The sequence below is a fragment of the Citrus sinensis genome, chromosome 4 (assembly GCF_022201045.2).
Source record: "Citrus sinensis cultivar Valencia sweet orange chromosome 4, DVS_A1.0, whole genome shotgun sequence".
Lineage (NCBI taxonomy): Eukaryota > Viridiplantae > Streptophyta > Magnoliopsida > Sapindales > Rutaceae > Citrus > Citrus sinensis.
The window spans coordinates 24,679,321-24,695,145 of record NC_068559.1 but is presented as its reverse complement, the minus strand read 5'-3'; the positions used below and the strand labels follow the sequence as shown (position 1 = coordinate 24,695,145).

Genomic DNA, 15,825 nt, shown 5'->3' with positions numbered 1-15,825 from the left:
GGATTGGTTTCATGTACTGCCACCACAGCACAGCTTCGCTTCACGTTTTTTCTCTAAACTAAATAATAGAGGACATATAGTCAAGAACATAGCTCAATAATATTGGACGGTGATTTCATGTCACAAAATAATATATATTTTCAATCCATATAGGTAGGTGGGTTGAGTCGATTGCATTACATATTAAAACATTTGCTTCCGTAGAAAAAGTTGTCGTATGACCCAAAAACAGACTCGTGTTGCCAGCCTTTGTCCGCTCATTGCTAAGAGTCAAAGGCCGAAGCCTCCTTGTCGTCCAGTCTAACAACATACATTACTGTTACCGCAGAAGAAGCTGCTGCTGTCTGCTGACACCAAATCGTCTGCGGATACTTGATGAGCCAAGGAGGGATTAGCACTCAAGTCACACTCAAACATCGTTCCATTCAACGTAAAACTTATCATGATCATTACGGTAAAAATACAAACCTATTATGGTTACTTTCCCTTCTTTGCTTGCTTGCATGGGCAGACTGTCTTGCCCAGAATGACTGGAATGAGAACAAGGGACTCAGACTGGGCTTGCCCTACCGCGGCTCCAACCAAATTATGGTGAATGAGCTAGTCTTCCTTTTCTGGGTTCACTAGAAATGCTAGATATATATAAAAAAAAAAGTAAATATATATATATATATACACACACACACAAAAGTTTATAGGTCTAGCATTGTTCAAAAGTTGTTAAATTTGGGAGTAATAATATATTAACAAATTCTTGTACAAATTAATTTTTTACGTGACATGATAAAATTAGTTAAATTAAATATTTTTTGGTTCACATAATTTATTTTTATTATTTTGTATTTTCATACGATTAATGAATTAATATCAAATCAGTTTGTACTAGATAAATTTATACAGTAGTACGTTGCTGTATGTCACTCTAAATTTAAATGTGGTACTCAATCATAGGTCGATCTAAAGAAGTTATAATAGAACCTGTCGTACTAGAATCATTCTTCCCGCATAAGTTAACGGGGAGATGGCGCGAAAATCAGCCCGGAGGGAGTTAGTTACAAAAGGAACCAAAAACGCCGAAAGTACCGCAACGCCTTCCGTCATTAGATTTTCCACGCGCTGAACCAATTCCAAACCCTAATTTCTAGTTTTTTTCTTTTGTAAAATTTATTTTCCCAAATTCATTCCATTTTCTATTATTCCCGGGTCTGAAAAATACAACCCCAACAAACTTGTCCTCAAAAGACACAACATCACATTCATTCAGCTTGGTTTTTTCTACTCTTGGGTTGTTATTTCATGTATCCATTTTCTCTTGTCCCTTTTTCGTATTATGTACTTTTGATGTTTTCACAACGCGGTTTATGCATTTCAATAATTTATTTTTACTTTCATTTTTAATCTAAGTTATGTGAATTTACAGATTGATGAGGTAAAATTGGATGTGTAGACCGCCGGAGCCGCTTTCCGGCGAGGTTTTTTTATTATAGCGGCTCGGTTTGTTATTGGATATTCTGGAATTAAATGAGCATTTAATGATATAATGTGAGTTTCTCTGCTTATTCTTCATCACCATTTTAATTGTTTAGGAATTTGGTATCTTTAAAATTTTGATTTTCTAGTTTCAATGTTCCGAGGAAAATTTTATGCCAATTCATGGGATGAAGAATGATGTGGACTGCGGGGTGTTTTTTTGCCGTGGGTGAATTAGCACATAAAGATTGCATATTACCCAGATACAAATGTAGCAATTAGGGATTTGGAGCTGCTTTCTAGTTATTTTGAAGAAATCTGAGGATAAAATCTTTTAAAGGAACTGGAGTGCAACGGCAACGATTATTTTAACAGTTGTATTTTTGCGGTACTTCAATGAAATTTGTAATGTTATGAGATGATGATCTTGATTGCCATGCCCTTGTCCCCTTGTAGATGCCATTTTTTGGAATTTTTGCTTTATCTTCATTCTCCTGTTTGATATTTGTTGTGGAATTGTAAGTAAAATTATAAAGCTTTGATCTGATATTGTTAATACTTTTCAGTTATGGGTTCGGAAGATAAAAGTGGGAGAAGTAATCATTTAGAATCACATTCAGGGACCACTGATCGGAGTGGAGGTAATATGCATTCAGATAGTCATCCAAGAGACTTCAATGGCAATTGGAAACATCTGGAGATAATTCCAGAGCTCTTTGGTAGAAGTGGAACTAGTACGCATTCTGAAACTCGTCCTCAGGTTACCAATGGGAGTGGAAGCATTGACCTTTTCGGCATAAAACCTGAAGTTGTCGAGGGAAACAAAAGTACAAATCCATTCGAGACAGTTCCAGAGCTTCCTGATGGGAATGAAAGCGGTAAGCATACGGTAATGCATCCAGGCACTACTTTTAGTGTAAGTGATCTAGTTGTCTCAATCAAAAGTTTAAGATCATTCAATTCGTTTTCTGCATCAGTATCGTCATCAGAAGATCTTTTCCGAGTGGATACAGAACTAGGCAACTTCAGGTCACGAACACAACCATCAAAAGATGAAGAAATCAATGCTTCCAATAAAAACTCCTCCAAATCAAAAGCACTTGACAATTCTCCAGTTCCCGCTTCAACATCTCGATTATCTCAGTTCACCAATGAATTGATGGTCCATGACATGCCACCAACGCAATCCCCTCCAATACAAGTAATGGATCGCTCGGGAGAATATGATCCCCTAAGGATACCGTCGGCTATCTTTGAAACAAGTAAATCCTCAACACCACAAGAATGGAGTGCTGCTTCAAATGAGTCGTTATTTAGCATTCATATAGGCAATAATAGTTTCTCCAGAGATCAGTTTAAGTCTGGAGAACTTACCAAGACAGATGACATGATCATGTTCAACCCAAGCCCTACCATTCCGGAGGTGAGAGCTGACGGAGAGGGTTCTGTATTTGAGAAGAGTGATGCAAATGGAGGATCAGTAAAGAACACTAAGGAAGGAACCACAGTAGACAAAAGTCAGGAAAAGGCACCACCTGCAAATGTATTGCGGAATCCTTCTGACATGTCCAGCCATTCAAATGAGAGCTCTTGCTCATTTGTCTTTCCAATGTAAGTTAACATCATTCTATCTCAAAATACTTCTGTTATTTGCCTTTATATGCTCAATTTAATTTTTATGAACGTTTGTGCAACATACGTTGCAATGGTACTTGCATTAACGCAAAGTGAGAGTTTCTGTCAAATCTGTCACGCATAATTTTACATGCACACTTGTTATATTTGTATGTTGGATGGAATATTTGTGCATGCAAGTCACAACAGAGATGCCTCTGCATTGGACTGTGTTTTAACCAGATCCAGCTACCAACTTTACATGCATATTATAATAGTATCTATAATTATACGGAAGTTCCAACCCGTTCTGGCTGGATGAGGAATATTCCTTTGTGTTGCAGAAAGAAGAAGATGAAGAAGATGAAGAAGAGATGTTGTGCATGTGGATGTGTACCCTGTATACCCTTCTTTTGTTGCAGAAAGAAGTGTAAAAGGAAGAAGTGTGCATGGCCATCATGCTACTGTTCTAATTGTAGCTGCACGTTCTGCTACTGTTCATGGCCGAGCTGCTACTTTAGGTGGCCAAGCTGCTACTGTTCTAATTGTAGCTGGGCGTTCTGCTACTGTTGGAACTGTAGCCTAAAAAGATGGTGCTGTCACTCTTCTACCACGTATGCTCCTGTTTCTCTTACCCTGTATTAGCCATGTGCCAAGATTAATTGAAAACATAGTAATACAGTCCATTTTACTAGTATTTTTCATTATCACATTAGATTTCCATGTTCATCTATTTATAATCTATAAATGCCATATATATAGATCATAGTGCACCTTTTAAGGCAGTGCAAGCTCTACAAAACCACTGATGCAATTTACTTTGGATTATTGCAGTTTGACAGACAGAGTGAAAAGTGCTTCGGTGAAACCAGATGTTGAAGAAAAGAAGCAAAAGAAGCCGCTAGCCACTGAAGTAGTGACCCAAAAGTCATCAACTAGCTGCTGCTGCTGCTGCTGCTTGTCTTGGTTCTCTTGTCGTCCATGTTCTTGGTCTTTTCCTAGTTTTCATTGTTCTTCTTCTTGTTGTTGTTGTTGTTGTTGTCGTCGTTGTTGTTGTCGATAACGACTGAACCCTGAAGCCATTTTGCGCCTGTTGCAAGAAACCTGCCTGACCCTTTCTCTAGGTATCTGGAACCAAACCAAGAATAGCTATTTCAATGACAACAAGTCCCACCAATCAAGAGCCCTCAAATTTGACAGTTGCTCGTTTACCTCTGATTGATAAAAACAAGATGTTCCAACCCAGGGTCAGGCTCAGGGATTGTTTCTTTTCCAGATTATATCAATCTTACTTTATCCCAACCGGAAGAACCTTGAGACACTTATTGAAAATGTCGGTTAGGGCTCCATAGGTAATTCTGCTCCTGTTTCAATCTTGTTAAATGATGTAAATTCTCCTTCCTTTTTAATTGTGCAGTACATGGTTTAGGGATGACTGGATTCAGAGTCAATGCAGGCATACAAGCACCTCTTAGTTTTAATCAATTTCCTGGTTTTGAGTTCGTCAGCAGTCGAAGAACAATACAACAAAGCTCTTTTTTTTTTTCTTTTTTTTTCCTTCATATCATGACAACGTCTTCACATCTAATGATTTAGTTTAGATTACCAAGTCCTCTCACATTAATCACACTACGTATTTAAAATTGAAAACAGTTTATATGCTCAGGTATCTAATTAAGAAGGTCGTATTTCTTTTTTTCTCTGTCACTCTTTTTGTTTTCATTTTGATTATTCATTAGTTAAATATAAATAAATGAGAACTAAATTCCAAATTTTTATGGTATGTGACGGTATTAAATTCCTTCTGACGGGACCTCAAAATAAGCAAGACAGATTAATTTAATTGTAAATTTTTAATATTATAATTTTGAAAGAGTGCCCTTGAATATTATTTCTTATCCATTCATTATTTGATATTTATATATTCTTAATATTATAAATTAGTTGACGTATACAAACAGTTTAAATTTTCTTTTTTATTTCTTGAGTGAAAGTTGAACTCCCTCGAATATTAAAAAGGATAACATCTGAACTATTTTATATAAGATTTGATACAAATTAGTCTCAATTATTATGTTATTATAAATACTAATTATAGTATCATTTAATATGTTGTGTCATGAGCAATAATATTATGTAATAAAAAAAATACAGGAATAAAAATTAAATGAAAAAGAAACAGCACATAAGTACTAAGACTTTACTTGAAAACACAGCGAGCTTAAAGAGAATTAAAAACCAATCCTACATATTATTATTTAAGTTTATTAAATTATATCACCAACCGACGAGAATTCTCTCGTCTCCCGCCGACGGGCGGTTACTTCCCGGTTTAACATTAGATTCCCCTATGTCCTTTTCACCGCCTTTTTCGGGACTCTTTAACACTAAAAACGACGGCGTTGTACGCGCCATGCATTAACTTTGTCCGTTATTACTTTAAAATTAGGATAACATCGCTTTATATTTATTATTTATGGTTTCAAATTTTGAAATCCCTTGGAGCCAGATATCCAACGTGGGAGATACGCGGATGTATTTGGCAAAATTAAGGGCCCCACAGCCCGTATTGTCTAACAGGGAACTGCCGTATGTTGACGGCATGATGCATTTGGTTGACTCGGCGGTGGTCCCCACCCTCACCGAGCAGAGTATGCTGGGGCCCACTCCCCTGGAAAAACAGGAACCCAGGGACTTCTTAGAAAATGAGAGTGTATCAGCAAGTACCAGTCAGCAATATAGCATCCAGGAAATTATTAGAAAGGATTTCCTGTAATAAATCTAAAGGTTGCAGGCTCTTAAAAAGCTCAGAGAAATACTGTGGTTTCTTTATCTCTCACCAGTCACCATTGCCAGAGAAAATGGAATGCGGCATGTTCGTTAAGGCTTTGATTTTTCTTTTGTTATGTGCTTTCTCTTCAGTTTCCGGGAAAGTGCTCCCTGAGAAAACGATTCTTCTGGAGTTCAAGAACTCGGTTTCTGATCCTTCAGGGATTCTCTCCAGCTGGCAAACCAACACCAGCAGCCATTGTTCATGGTTTGGCGTCTCCTGTGACTCTGAATCAAGGGTCGTTGCTCTAAATATCACCGGCGGTGATGTCTCTGAAGGTAACTCAAAACCTTTCTTTTCTTGTCTCATGACAGCACAGTTTCCATTTTATGGTTTTGGAATGAGAAGACGAACATGTTTGCATGGTAGGGGTAAATTAGTTGGCAAGCTATCTCCACTGGTGGGAGGACTTAGTGAACTTAGAGTTTTGTCATTACCTTTTAATGGTTTTAGTGGTGAATTTCCTCCGGAGATATGGGGTCTAGAAAAATTGGAAGTGCTTGATGTTGAGGGGAATTTCTTAAGTGGAAGATTGCCAAATGAGTTTGTGGGGTTGAGAAATTTGCGGGTTTTGAATCTTGCATTTAATAGGATTGATGGGGATATTCCATTTTCTCTTAGGAATTTTGAGAGTTTAGAGGTTCTGAATTTAGCCGGTAATCAGGTGAAGGGGGTGATTCCCGGGTTTTTGGGTAGTTTTTTGAAGTTGAGGGTGCTTTTTTTGTCGTATAATGAGTTAAATGGCTCCATTCCAAGTGAATTGGGAAAATATTGTCGGTATCTAGAGCATCTTGATCTTTCTGGGAACTCCCTAGTCGGTAGGATCCCGAGTAGTTTGGGGAAATGTCAGCAATTAAGGACACTTTTGTTGTTTTCAAATATGTTAAATGATGTCATCCCCCGTGAGCTTGGCTGGCTACGAAAGCTTGAGGTTCTAGATGTTTCTCGAAATAGACTTAATGGTTTGATCCCCACTGAGCTTGGAAATTGTGTTGAATTGTCGGTTCTTGTCCTCTCAAATCTCTTTGATCCTTTGCTAAGTGGTAGGAATATAAGGGGAGAGCTGTCAGTTGGGCAGTCGGATGCTTCTAATGGTGAAAAAAATTCTTTTATTGGCTCCATTCCAATGGAAATCACGACCCTTTCCAAACTTAGAATAATCTGGGCACCAAGGTTAAATCTTGAGGGTAAACTTCCGAGCAGTTGGGGGGCTTGTGAAAGCTTGGAAATGTTGAACTTAGCTCAGAACGTTTTAAGGGGAGATCTGATTGGTGTTTTTGATAGATGCAAGAAACTACATTTTATCGACTTGAGCTCAAATGAACTAAGTGGGGAGCTTGATGTCAAGCTTCAAGTTCCATGCATGGCCCTTTTTGACGTTAGTGGGAATCACATGTCTGGATCTATCCCCAGATTTGATTACAATGTTTGTCATCAGATGCCCTTGCAGAGTTCAGATCTTTGCCAGGGTTATGATCCATCATTTACATATATGCAATACTTCATGTCTAAAGCTCGCCTTGGAATGCCTTTGCTAGTTTCTGCTGCTCGGTTCATGGTGATTCACAACTTCAGTGGGAACAACTTCACTGGTCCAATTTGTTGGCTTCCGGTGGCACCAGAGAGGTTGAGAAGGCGGACTGATTATGCATTTCTTGCTGGTGCAAACAAACTCACTGGATCATTTCCTGAAAGTTTATTTCGAACGTGTAATGAATTCCATGGAATGGTTGCTAATCTTAGCAATAACAACATAATTGGTCATATTCCTCCAGATATTGGTGTCATGTGCAAATCACTAAGGGTTTTGGATGCCTCCCATAATCAAATTTCAGGGATAGTACCCCAAAGTCTTGAGAATCTGACATCTCTTGTTTTTCTTGACTTGAGTGGGAATAAACTACAAGGTGAGATTCCATCCAGTCTCCATCGGTTGAAGTATCTCAGACATCTCTCCTTGGCTGATAACAACTTGACTGGTGGTATTCCATCAAGCATCGGTGAGTTAAGATCCCTTGAAGTGTTGGAGCTTTCTTCAAATTCTCTCTCTGGTGAGGTTCCAGAAGGCGTTGTGAACTTGAGAAACCTAACTGCTCTCCTGCTCGATAATAATAAACTCTCAGGGCACCTCCCTTCTGGTTTAGCTAATGTGACATCACTATCTATATTTAATGCATCTTTTAATAACCTGTCTGGTCCGTTTCCGTGGAATGTTACTACAATGAATTGGAGTGGTGTTATTGGGAACCCTTTCCTCGATCCATGTCAAATGTATAAAGATATATCATCTTCAGAGCTGACCAGTAGCAATGTAAATTCTCAACACAATATAACTGCACCAACAGGAAGTAGAACTGAAGATCATAAAATTCAGATTGCATCAATAGTGTCTGCGTCTGCCATTGTTTTGATTCTACTTACTCTAGTTATCCTCTTCTTTTATGTGAGGAAGGGTTTCCCAGATACCAGGGTTCAAGTTTCTGAATCTAGAGAACTTACTCTTTTTATTGACATTGGGGTCCCCTTAACGTATGAAAGTATTATTCAAGCAACAGGGGATTTCAACACCAGCAACTGCATTGGGAGCGGGGGATTTGGTACCACTTACAAGGCTGAGATTTCTCCAGGTATCCTAGTGGCTGTAAAGAAGCTTGCTGTTGGAAGGTTCCAGCATGGTGTTCAACAGTTCCATGCTGAGATAAAGACTCTTGGAAACGTAAGGCACCCCAATCTTGTAACTTTGATAGGGTACCGGGCAAGTGGAAATGAGATGTTCCTCATTTATAACTACTTGCCAGGAGGTAATTTGGAAAACTTTATCAAGGCAAGGACTTCAAGAGCTGTTGATTGGATGATCCTTCACAAGATTGCTTTGGATGTAGCATCTGCACTTGCATATCTGCATGACCAATGTGCTCCGCGAGTTCTACACCGTGATGTCAAGCCAAGTAATATATTGTTGGATGATGACTTCAATGCTTATCTATCTGACTTTGGATTATCAAGACTGTTGGGAACTTCTGAAACCCATGCAACAACTGGAGTGGCTGGAACATTTGGTTATGTAGCACCAGAGTACGCATTGACCTGTCGGGTGTCTGATAAAGCTGATGTTTACAGCTATGGTGTTGTGCTGCTGGAGTTGATATCAGACAAGAAAGCCTTGGACCCTTCTTTTTCATCACATGGAGATGGATTCAACATCATTTCTTGGGCTTCTATGCTCTTGCGACAAGGTCAGGTAAAGGATGTATTCAATGCAGAGTTATGGGCTTCAGGTCCCCATGATGATCTGGAGGATATGCTGCATTTGGCACTTAGGTGCACTGTTGAAACCCTCTCCACTAGGCCTACAATGAAGCAAGTTGTTCAATGCTTGAAGCAAATTCAACATTCTCCTAATTAGCAAGATTAGCAGCATCTGTATCCGTACATCTGAGCTTCATAGGTATGAAGTTATAGATTATATTAAGACATAACCATCCTCTGCATATCTCAACTTTTTTGTTGAGGGTTACTCCTGGATGAACTTTTAGTTGTAGTTTTTCTTTAATATAACAGCAGACATATGTCTTCTTGTCAGAGGAAAACAGAAGCAAGTTCAGCCGAAAATCTTTTGGTTACTTGCTCTTTACAAATCTATTATGCAGATATGTCTAACTATGTATATTTTCATCAGCTTTTTTTTGGATTTGATCGCAGGATTATGACATCTGAAATGGTTTGTTGACCAGTTTAACTAGATGGATATATAGCTATTAAGACATAAATCTTGCATGATCTGGACTAGGAACTCATTTGCACCAAATAAATTGAGGTTCGCTTCATGGTGAGTGCAAGCCACTATGAACCTTTACATATCTCTCACATGCATTTTTGTTCAGACTTCAACTTTTACACATTGCTTGGACCCATTCTTACGAGGGTCTGAGAAGGATTCTTGTTTTATAGTTAATAAGATCAGATCAACTGGCTGCTGACAAACTTTATAGAATGGCTTAGAAACACAGAAATTACCTGCAGCATGCCAAGTTCACGTTTGCTGGACCGATGGCTTCCCCCAGACAATTAGATCCAGTGTATAAACTATGTCTTGGCCAATCGATAAGATTCTATACACCCTTGAGCAGCATTGGGAATGCGCCGTTGCATTCCGTGGATGATGAATGTGATGACATCTGAGTTTTCATAATGGTAGATATATTATTGATCACATGGTCATTGAATCGGCTAGTTACAAATTGGTAGCAGATGTTATATTAGCTGTTGGTGGCCAACTAATACTACTTACCACCAAGGTCATCCTGCACTTAAGAAATTGCCTACTAGCTCTATAGCCGAGTATCAAGACCATAAAAGCAGCAAAGTAATTTCAAAGTGAAGTCTGGTCTTGCCATTTGCAGTAGCACTTTCTTGAATTGTTGTCCATAATGGCTATCATTTTAAAAGAAAACATTAATAAATGTGGCTCAAAGGGAGAAATTTCAAACTAAAAACCACAGTTGGGAGAAAAAAGGACACCAGGAACAGTGCTTGAATTGTCTGATGGCGCACAGTTCACACTACCAATCTTGAAGATGCGGATCAGTGACCCTTAACAGTTTTACGAATGCCTCGCATGAAAATAATTCGTTTAACATTGACTACAGCAACTTTGCATTTCATTATTGATTAATTGGAAATTTATTGCCTTCAAATCTAACAATTATTTGAAAATAGACTAAGCCAATATATTCATTATTCTTGTTATGAAACGAAGAGAATTGACGATCTATGCAGTCATGTTTCTGTCAAAAAGAATTCATTCCACCCCAGGATTGGAGGCCACTGAGCTGCTGGTAGTGACGATGAAAATCACACCACAACTAATATTAAGCTTTGACATTCTGCAGCATGAGAATAACCTAAGTGCAGCAAATTGAAGCATGACAAATATGTGGTTATTGCTTCCATTTTTGTCTACCCATAATAGTGCCGATGGTCCATGCAACATTTTAGAGACAGAAGATGAGAAAAGTGAAAAAGACACCAAGATTAGCCGCCTGCCTCTTAACAAAAGATGCATTCCATGATGTGAAAAACTCAATCAAACATGATACACTGTTATCATATATATTAAGTTCCCTTTCAAGAACTTGGAAAAATTAAATTAAAAGACTATTTTCCAAGACTCCTCTCTACTTTCTGCCTATTTCACAAGCCCATTTGGAAAGGGCAGGACACAATCATGAGAAAGGAGCAGCAGCAGGGTTTACAACAATATGCCGAAGTGGGTGGTCAACGTCACCACCCCCTGCATGCTTGACGAACTCTGCTGGGGAGAGAAAACTGCCGTGGCACACACACATTATCCTCACTTCTTCTCCCTTCCCGTACCTATATAGTATACCTTCTATTTTTCTACCATTAGGACCATCTCCTTTTGTGAACACGCAAGGCATATCTTCATACGTATTCATTGCCATTTCCCTCCCCCTACTATTCCTGCGATCAAGTTTATTGGACAGATTCTCTGGCCTGGAAGTGTGGCATGCATTTTCATTTATATTTGTCACTGAAGAACCTACAGCCTCTTGACTGCTGCGATCTTGCAAAGCCTGAACAGTAAGAGGGGTCCTTGCTTCACCACCACTACTCATTCCTGAGATGTAAAGAACATAATAACATTTAATAAAATCCACTTGGTTATCAAAAACAGAGTTCCCACGTTCCACCCCCCTTTCCTTTCTCTCCTTCTCTCATGGTACTTAATTAATTACACCATTGGATATTTAAGTAACTAAAAGTATAGCTGGGAATGCAACCAAATATCTTGAATTAAGCTTTTGTAAACTATTCAGATAACCAGCACATTAAATTTAAGAGAGTATAAAATTGTGAAAGCTCTCAAAAGAATTTCTTTAAAATAGAGTGACAACGAAAAAGAAATTGACACCCGTTGAGCTAGCGCCCCCCCCCCCCCCCCCCAAAAAAAAAAGGTTGCTTGAAAGAATCATGGTGATTTTATAAACAATGTCAAGAACAGTTTCTAAGGACCTCCATAATGATTTTTGACCTCCTCTGTTTACTGCTGGCTATGTAAGAACAATTCAATTCTTTAATATCGACAAACAACAGATTCTCTGGCAAGGTACAGTAAATTCCTCCCAGCAATGTCATGCAGGTTGTTCATTAGAGGTGAATCATTACAGAAAATTGAAGCAAAAGCTTCCAAAAAGCATTCTCACTCAGAATCTAGTTTGTCCACTCCCCTTTACTCTTCCCATTTGTCCCATTGGTACATGGCCATGCACTTTCTTATCATGATGATTACTCCAGTAACCTCTGTTGTAGCCATGCAATTACCATAAAACCCACATCCCACCCCCCCCCCCCCCCCCCCCCAAAAAAAAAAGAGAAATTTCATCTCCTCCCCTTTGCTGGACATCTAAGCTTTCATAAATAAATGTTATCAACTAGTCGGTGATCAGTAGTTTTGTGCTTGAGATATTTATGCTCAAGAACATAAAAAATTATAATACTTAACATGGCACGTTTGAACCATCATTGGCTAAGTATAGCTACAATGCAGATGTTAGACCTTAAATGCTGTGTTGGGCCTCAATAAGTTGATAGGTAAGTATTGCAGAAAGAAAAAAAGTCCCAATTGAATTCTCTCAATCAAATGCGCATGTTTCTTTTTTTTTCTTGTTTGGTTGTCAGTAAAGGCAATCAAAACTTGATAACATTAGTCTAAACAATGACGATGAAGCAATGGAGAAGCCATGCAAATAGCTGTATATTTCAGAAGAAATCAAACAAAAATTTCTGATAATTAAAAAAAAAAAAATCCAACCATGCTAACAGACCAAAACTAGAAGTTTAAACATTGAAAATAATTGTCAGCTTAAACAGCCACTCAATCTAAGCCAAGGCCCAAGTTAGCTGCCAGAGTGCGTCCAGATACAAGACTTAAATGCATCCGGACGCAGGCTAAACTGAAGAATTATCCAATTCACTTACTGTAAATCCTAATATGAACATATTCATCTATATTGCTAACTTACTGGCTTCAAAAATTCATCTCTATGGCACTATGAAGTAGGACCAGATTCATTCATAATTTAGGAATCTTTACCAAACTACATAACCACCTCTCCATCTTCCACTGTCAAATTTTCTTGGTGAGTACTTAGGAGTCACCTGACGCATATCCCATACAATACCCATTACAGCTATCGTATTAGATATTACTTTATGCACAGTCCATGGAACAAAGCTCTACACTAGGGAATAGCAGTCTCCATATCAATTATAACAATCAAGAATTCTTAATATATAGCCAGAGGTGTATCTGTTTCACTACAATGCTAGTAACAATCACCCACTGAATCCCGTTAGATCATGAAAAATCTATAATAAGAGCACATCAGATCTCGAGGTGGAGGATCTTCCTTTCTGGAAAAGACACTACAACAAAGTCCACAGTACGTCAATAATCTATATTTACCATGCCCTAATGTAAAGGTCTAATCCTGACAACCCAACAACTTGAGCTAACAAACACATCAAGTTGACTAAAGTTTAGGAATCATCAAAGTCTAAAGTCAAAATATTTATGACTATGGTGAGAGCAACTAGCTGTACGAATACAAACTACCAGCTATCTACCTATATCATTGCAGGCATCCTTCTGGAATCTCAGTCAATAACAGAATTGACAGTAGTCACCACAACAAGTCACTAGTGTAGATGCTAAAAAAGTCATTTTGCTCTAATTGGATTTTCTTAATTTGATATCATGTATTTAATTATGCAGAATTATCACCGGTTGAAGAGTTTCACCCTTCAGTAAATGCAGGCTAATGAGTCTAAATCAGGCATTATCCTCAAATGCAAATTCAAAGAGCCACTATACACAAAAGATAAGTTAGCTTGATAAGTGTTCAGAACAATAAATAACATATTTTTTATCAATTTCCTTGTCGTCTGAAGATTGGGTAAGCATCCAACCCTTTAGCATTGTAGAACATATCAAATTAAAACACCCACTTGCAAAAGATTAAAAAGCATTAAAAATGGAAGAAACTCTTTACTAGCAAGTATTATGGAGTCTAAGAGGAAGCTGACACTATATTCTAATATAACAGACAAAACAACTAAAATCATACCAAACCAACACAGTACCCCGCCACCACAAAACCCAAAAAAAAAAACACCAATTTTGTTTGTAATCAAAATCAATAGACACAAAGAGGAAGATAAGACTTTGAGTACCTTGAAGAGGTTTACTCTCCAATTCAGTTATCCCAGATGAACTTCCACCTTGAGACTCCACAGACCCTTGAGAACAAGGCTGCACCAACCCCTGCAAGAACCCACCACCACTACCACCCTTCACTCCACCACCGAGCAAGGCCTGCCTAGCCGCTGCTGCCCAGCTTTGCATCCCAAAAGGTGGCGCCACCGTCCTATTCCCTGCCAAATTATGCTTCTCATCCTCCAAATTCACTTCTGTTTTTGCACTGTTAATGCTAGCACTGGAACTCGAATTCCTTTGCTTTTCACTTCGTCTTCTCTTTGCTTCCATTCTCCTTAAAGTCTGCAACTCCTTCCTCTTCCTCCACTCCTCTTCTGTCTCTGTTGGCAACGAAGATGCTCTTATAAGAGTAGGATAGGTTGCTGCTTGTGTTGTAGTAGTATCATCCGCTGCTGGTGTTGTTGCTAAATCAATCTCTCTAAATATTGGTATTGATCCTGCTATTGATGATGATCTTAGAAGCTTCTTCTTTGCATTCTTGTCAACTCCAAATCGTCCACCAAGTGATAATCCAAGATTCAGCTCAATTTCTGCTCCGGTTTCTCCGCTTCGTGTGAGCTCCAGAGATTGCTGTGAGTCACTTGTAGACCTGAACCTCTGCAACAGATCTCTTGGATACTTCTCTATTTGTAATGAAAGGTTGAGCATTTCTTTTCTACTTTTGTTTCTGTTTTCATTGGCATCTCCCATTGTTTTGGAAAAAAAAAACACAAAGAACTGAAATATGTTATCGCTACCTCTCGTTCAGAAAATAGATGATGCTTTGCCTTAGGCTAAGCAAAAGAAAAAATCTTTGATCCAATTCAGTGTTACCCATGTGTTAAAATTTTGATTTTTATCAATGAGTTTTATCAAACCCATCTAGAAGATAAAATAAAACGTTAAAAATTAAACCCCAACTTGCAAACAGAAAGCAAAACAGAAACAAAAAACGTTTCCCTTTTATCTTTTATTTCTTAAATACGTGATACTAAAAGAATCGTTACGTGGTGAAAAGCAAAGCGAACAGATGAAACAGAGTGAAAAATCTTGCGGGGAAGAAAATAAAACAAAGGAAACAGACACATAAAAAAAAAAAAAAAAAAATTATGAAAACAAAAGAAGAACAATGACAGAAAAAGAGTTTACGTTTGAGAGGGGAAAATTTTATGTCTTTTTTGTGAGACGAAAATACCCATGTTATTTGGGAAGGAAAGTAAAGTACCCGGTACGAGCCAAGTGGCGATCATGGCAGGCGCCAGCGCGACACGTGGTAAAGACTGACACTTACTTTTTTTCTTTTCACTGTCAGATGTCTCTTTTGGCGTATTTTTAACAAGTTGGGGGAGTTGGCTGGCTGGCTGGGAACACGTGTCGCTTTTTTATAAATGGCAAAAGGTTGGACACGTGTCGGTCGGCTTAGACTTCTGGGAATTTGACACGTGGATGTTAAGTGTTGTTTTTTATGCAGGCAATATATATACATATATATCCATATTAGCGTTGTGGGATCACCGGCGTCGGTTTTGCTCGTGTGCCCAAGTTGGGGGGTCTCACTCTCACTTCGTTGTCGTTTAGAGTTATATCACTAATGGGGGATCTTGACTTGCGTACGCTTCCATTTTCTCCCTTA

The 15,825-nt window shown here is 38.5% G+C and overlaps 3 protein-coding genes across 6 annotated transcripts; 2 read left to right on the top strand and 1 right to left on the bottom strand.

Moving 5' to 3' along the window:
* The first annotated feature begins 995 nt into the window (after positions 1-995).
* On the top strand, positions 996-4,923 carry LOC102612991 (uncharacterized). 4 transcript variants are annotated; one of them, XM_025100476.2, is made up of 7 exons: positions 996-1,298; positions 1,421-1,542; positions 1,620-1,858; positions 2,037-2,348; positions 2,448-3,081; positions 3,429-3,698; positions 3,919-4,920. In XM_025100476.2, exons 4-7 carry the CDS (start codon positions 2,039-2,041, stop codon positions 4,145-4,147), a joined length of 1,443 nt encoding a protein of 480 aa, XP_024956244.1. In that variant the 5' UTR covers positions 996-1,298; positions 1,421-1,542; positions 1,620-1,858; positions 2,037-2,038; the 3' UTR covers positions 4,148-4,920. The 4 variants fall into 4 exon arrangements, with proteins under 4 accessions (XP_024956244.1, XP_015387417.1, XP_024956247.1 ...); XM_015531931.3 differs by lacking the exon at positions 1,620-1,858 and having other exon boundaries at positions 996-1,285; XM_006484152.4 differs by lacking the exon at positions 1,620-1,858 and having other exon boundaries at positions 997-1,298.
* A 687-nt stretch (positions 4,924-5,610) lies between these two features.
* LOC102613478 (LRR receptor-like serine/threonine-protein kinase RPK2) lies at positions 5,611-9,589 on the top strand. Its single transcript, XM_006484154.4, has one exon. It carries the CDS (start codon positions 5,790-5,792, stop codon positions 9,318-9,320), a length of 3,531 nt encoding a protein of 1,176 aa, XP_006484217.2. The 5' UTR covers positions 5,611-5,789; the 3' UTR covers positions 9,321-9,589.
* A 1,359-nt stretch (positions 9,590-10,948) lies between these two features.
* On the bottom strand, positions 10,949-15,341 carry LOC102613772 (ninja-family protein AFP2). Its single transcript, XM_006484155.4, has 2 exons — positions 14,171-15,341; positions 10,949-11,555 (listed from the first exon to the last, which is right to left on the bottom strand). Exons 1-2 carry the CDS (start codon positions 14,901-14,903, stop codon positions 11,140-11,142), a joined length of 1,149 nt encoding a protein of 382 aa, XP_006484218.1. The 5' UTR covers positions 14,904-15,341; the 3' UTR covers positions 10,949-11,139.
* Between the last annotated feature and the right edge of the window lie 484 nt (positions 15,342-15,825).

Coding starts and splice junctions, on each gene's coding strand:
- LOC102612991 (XM_015531931.3), top strand. CDS start 2,039: ATGGGTTCGGAAGATAAAAGTGGGAGAAGTAATCATTTAGAATCACAT. Junction 2,349..2,447: donor TCCTGATGGGAATGAAAGCG/GTAAGCATACGG, acceptor TTTCTGCATCAG/TATCGTCATCAGAAGATCTT. Junction 3,699..3,918: donor TGCTGTCACTCTTCTACCAC/GTATGCTCCTGT, acceptor GGATTATTGCAG/TTTGACAGACAGAGTGAAAA.
- LOC102613478 (XM_006484154.4), top strand. CDS start 5,790: ATGAGAGTGTATCAGCAAGTACCAGTCAGCAATATAGCATCCAGGAAA.
- LOC102613772 (XM_006484155.4), bottom strand. CDS start 14,903: ATGGGAGATGCCAATGAAAACAGAAACAAAAGTAGAAAAGAAATGCTC. Junction 11,556..14,170: donor GGAGAGTAAACCTCTTCAAG/GTACTCAAAGTC, acceptor TTTACATCTCAG/GAATGAGTAGTGGTGGTGAA.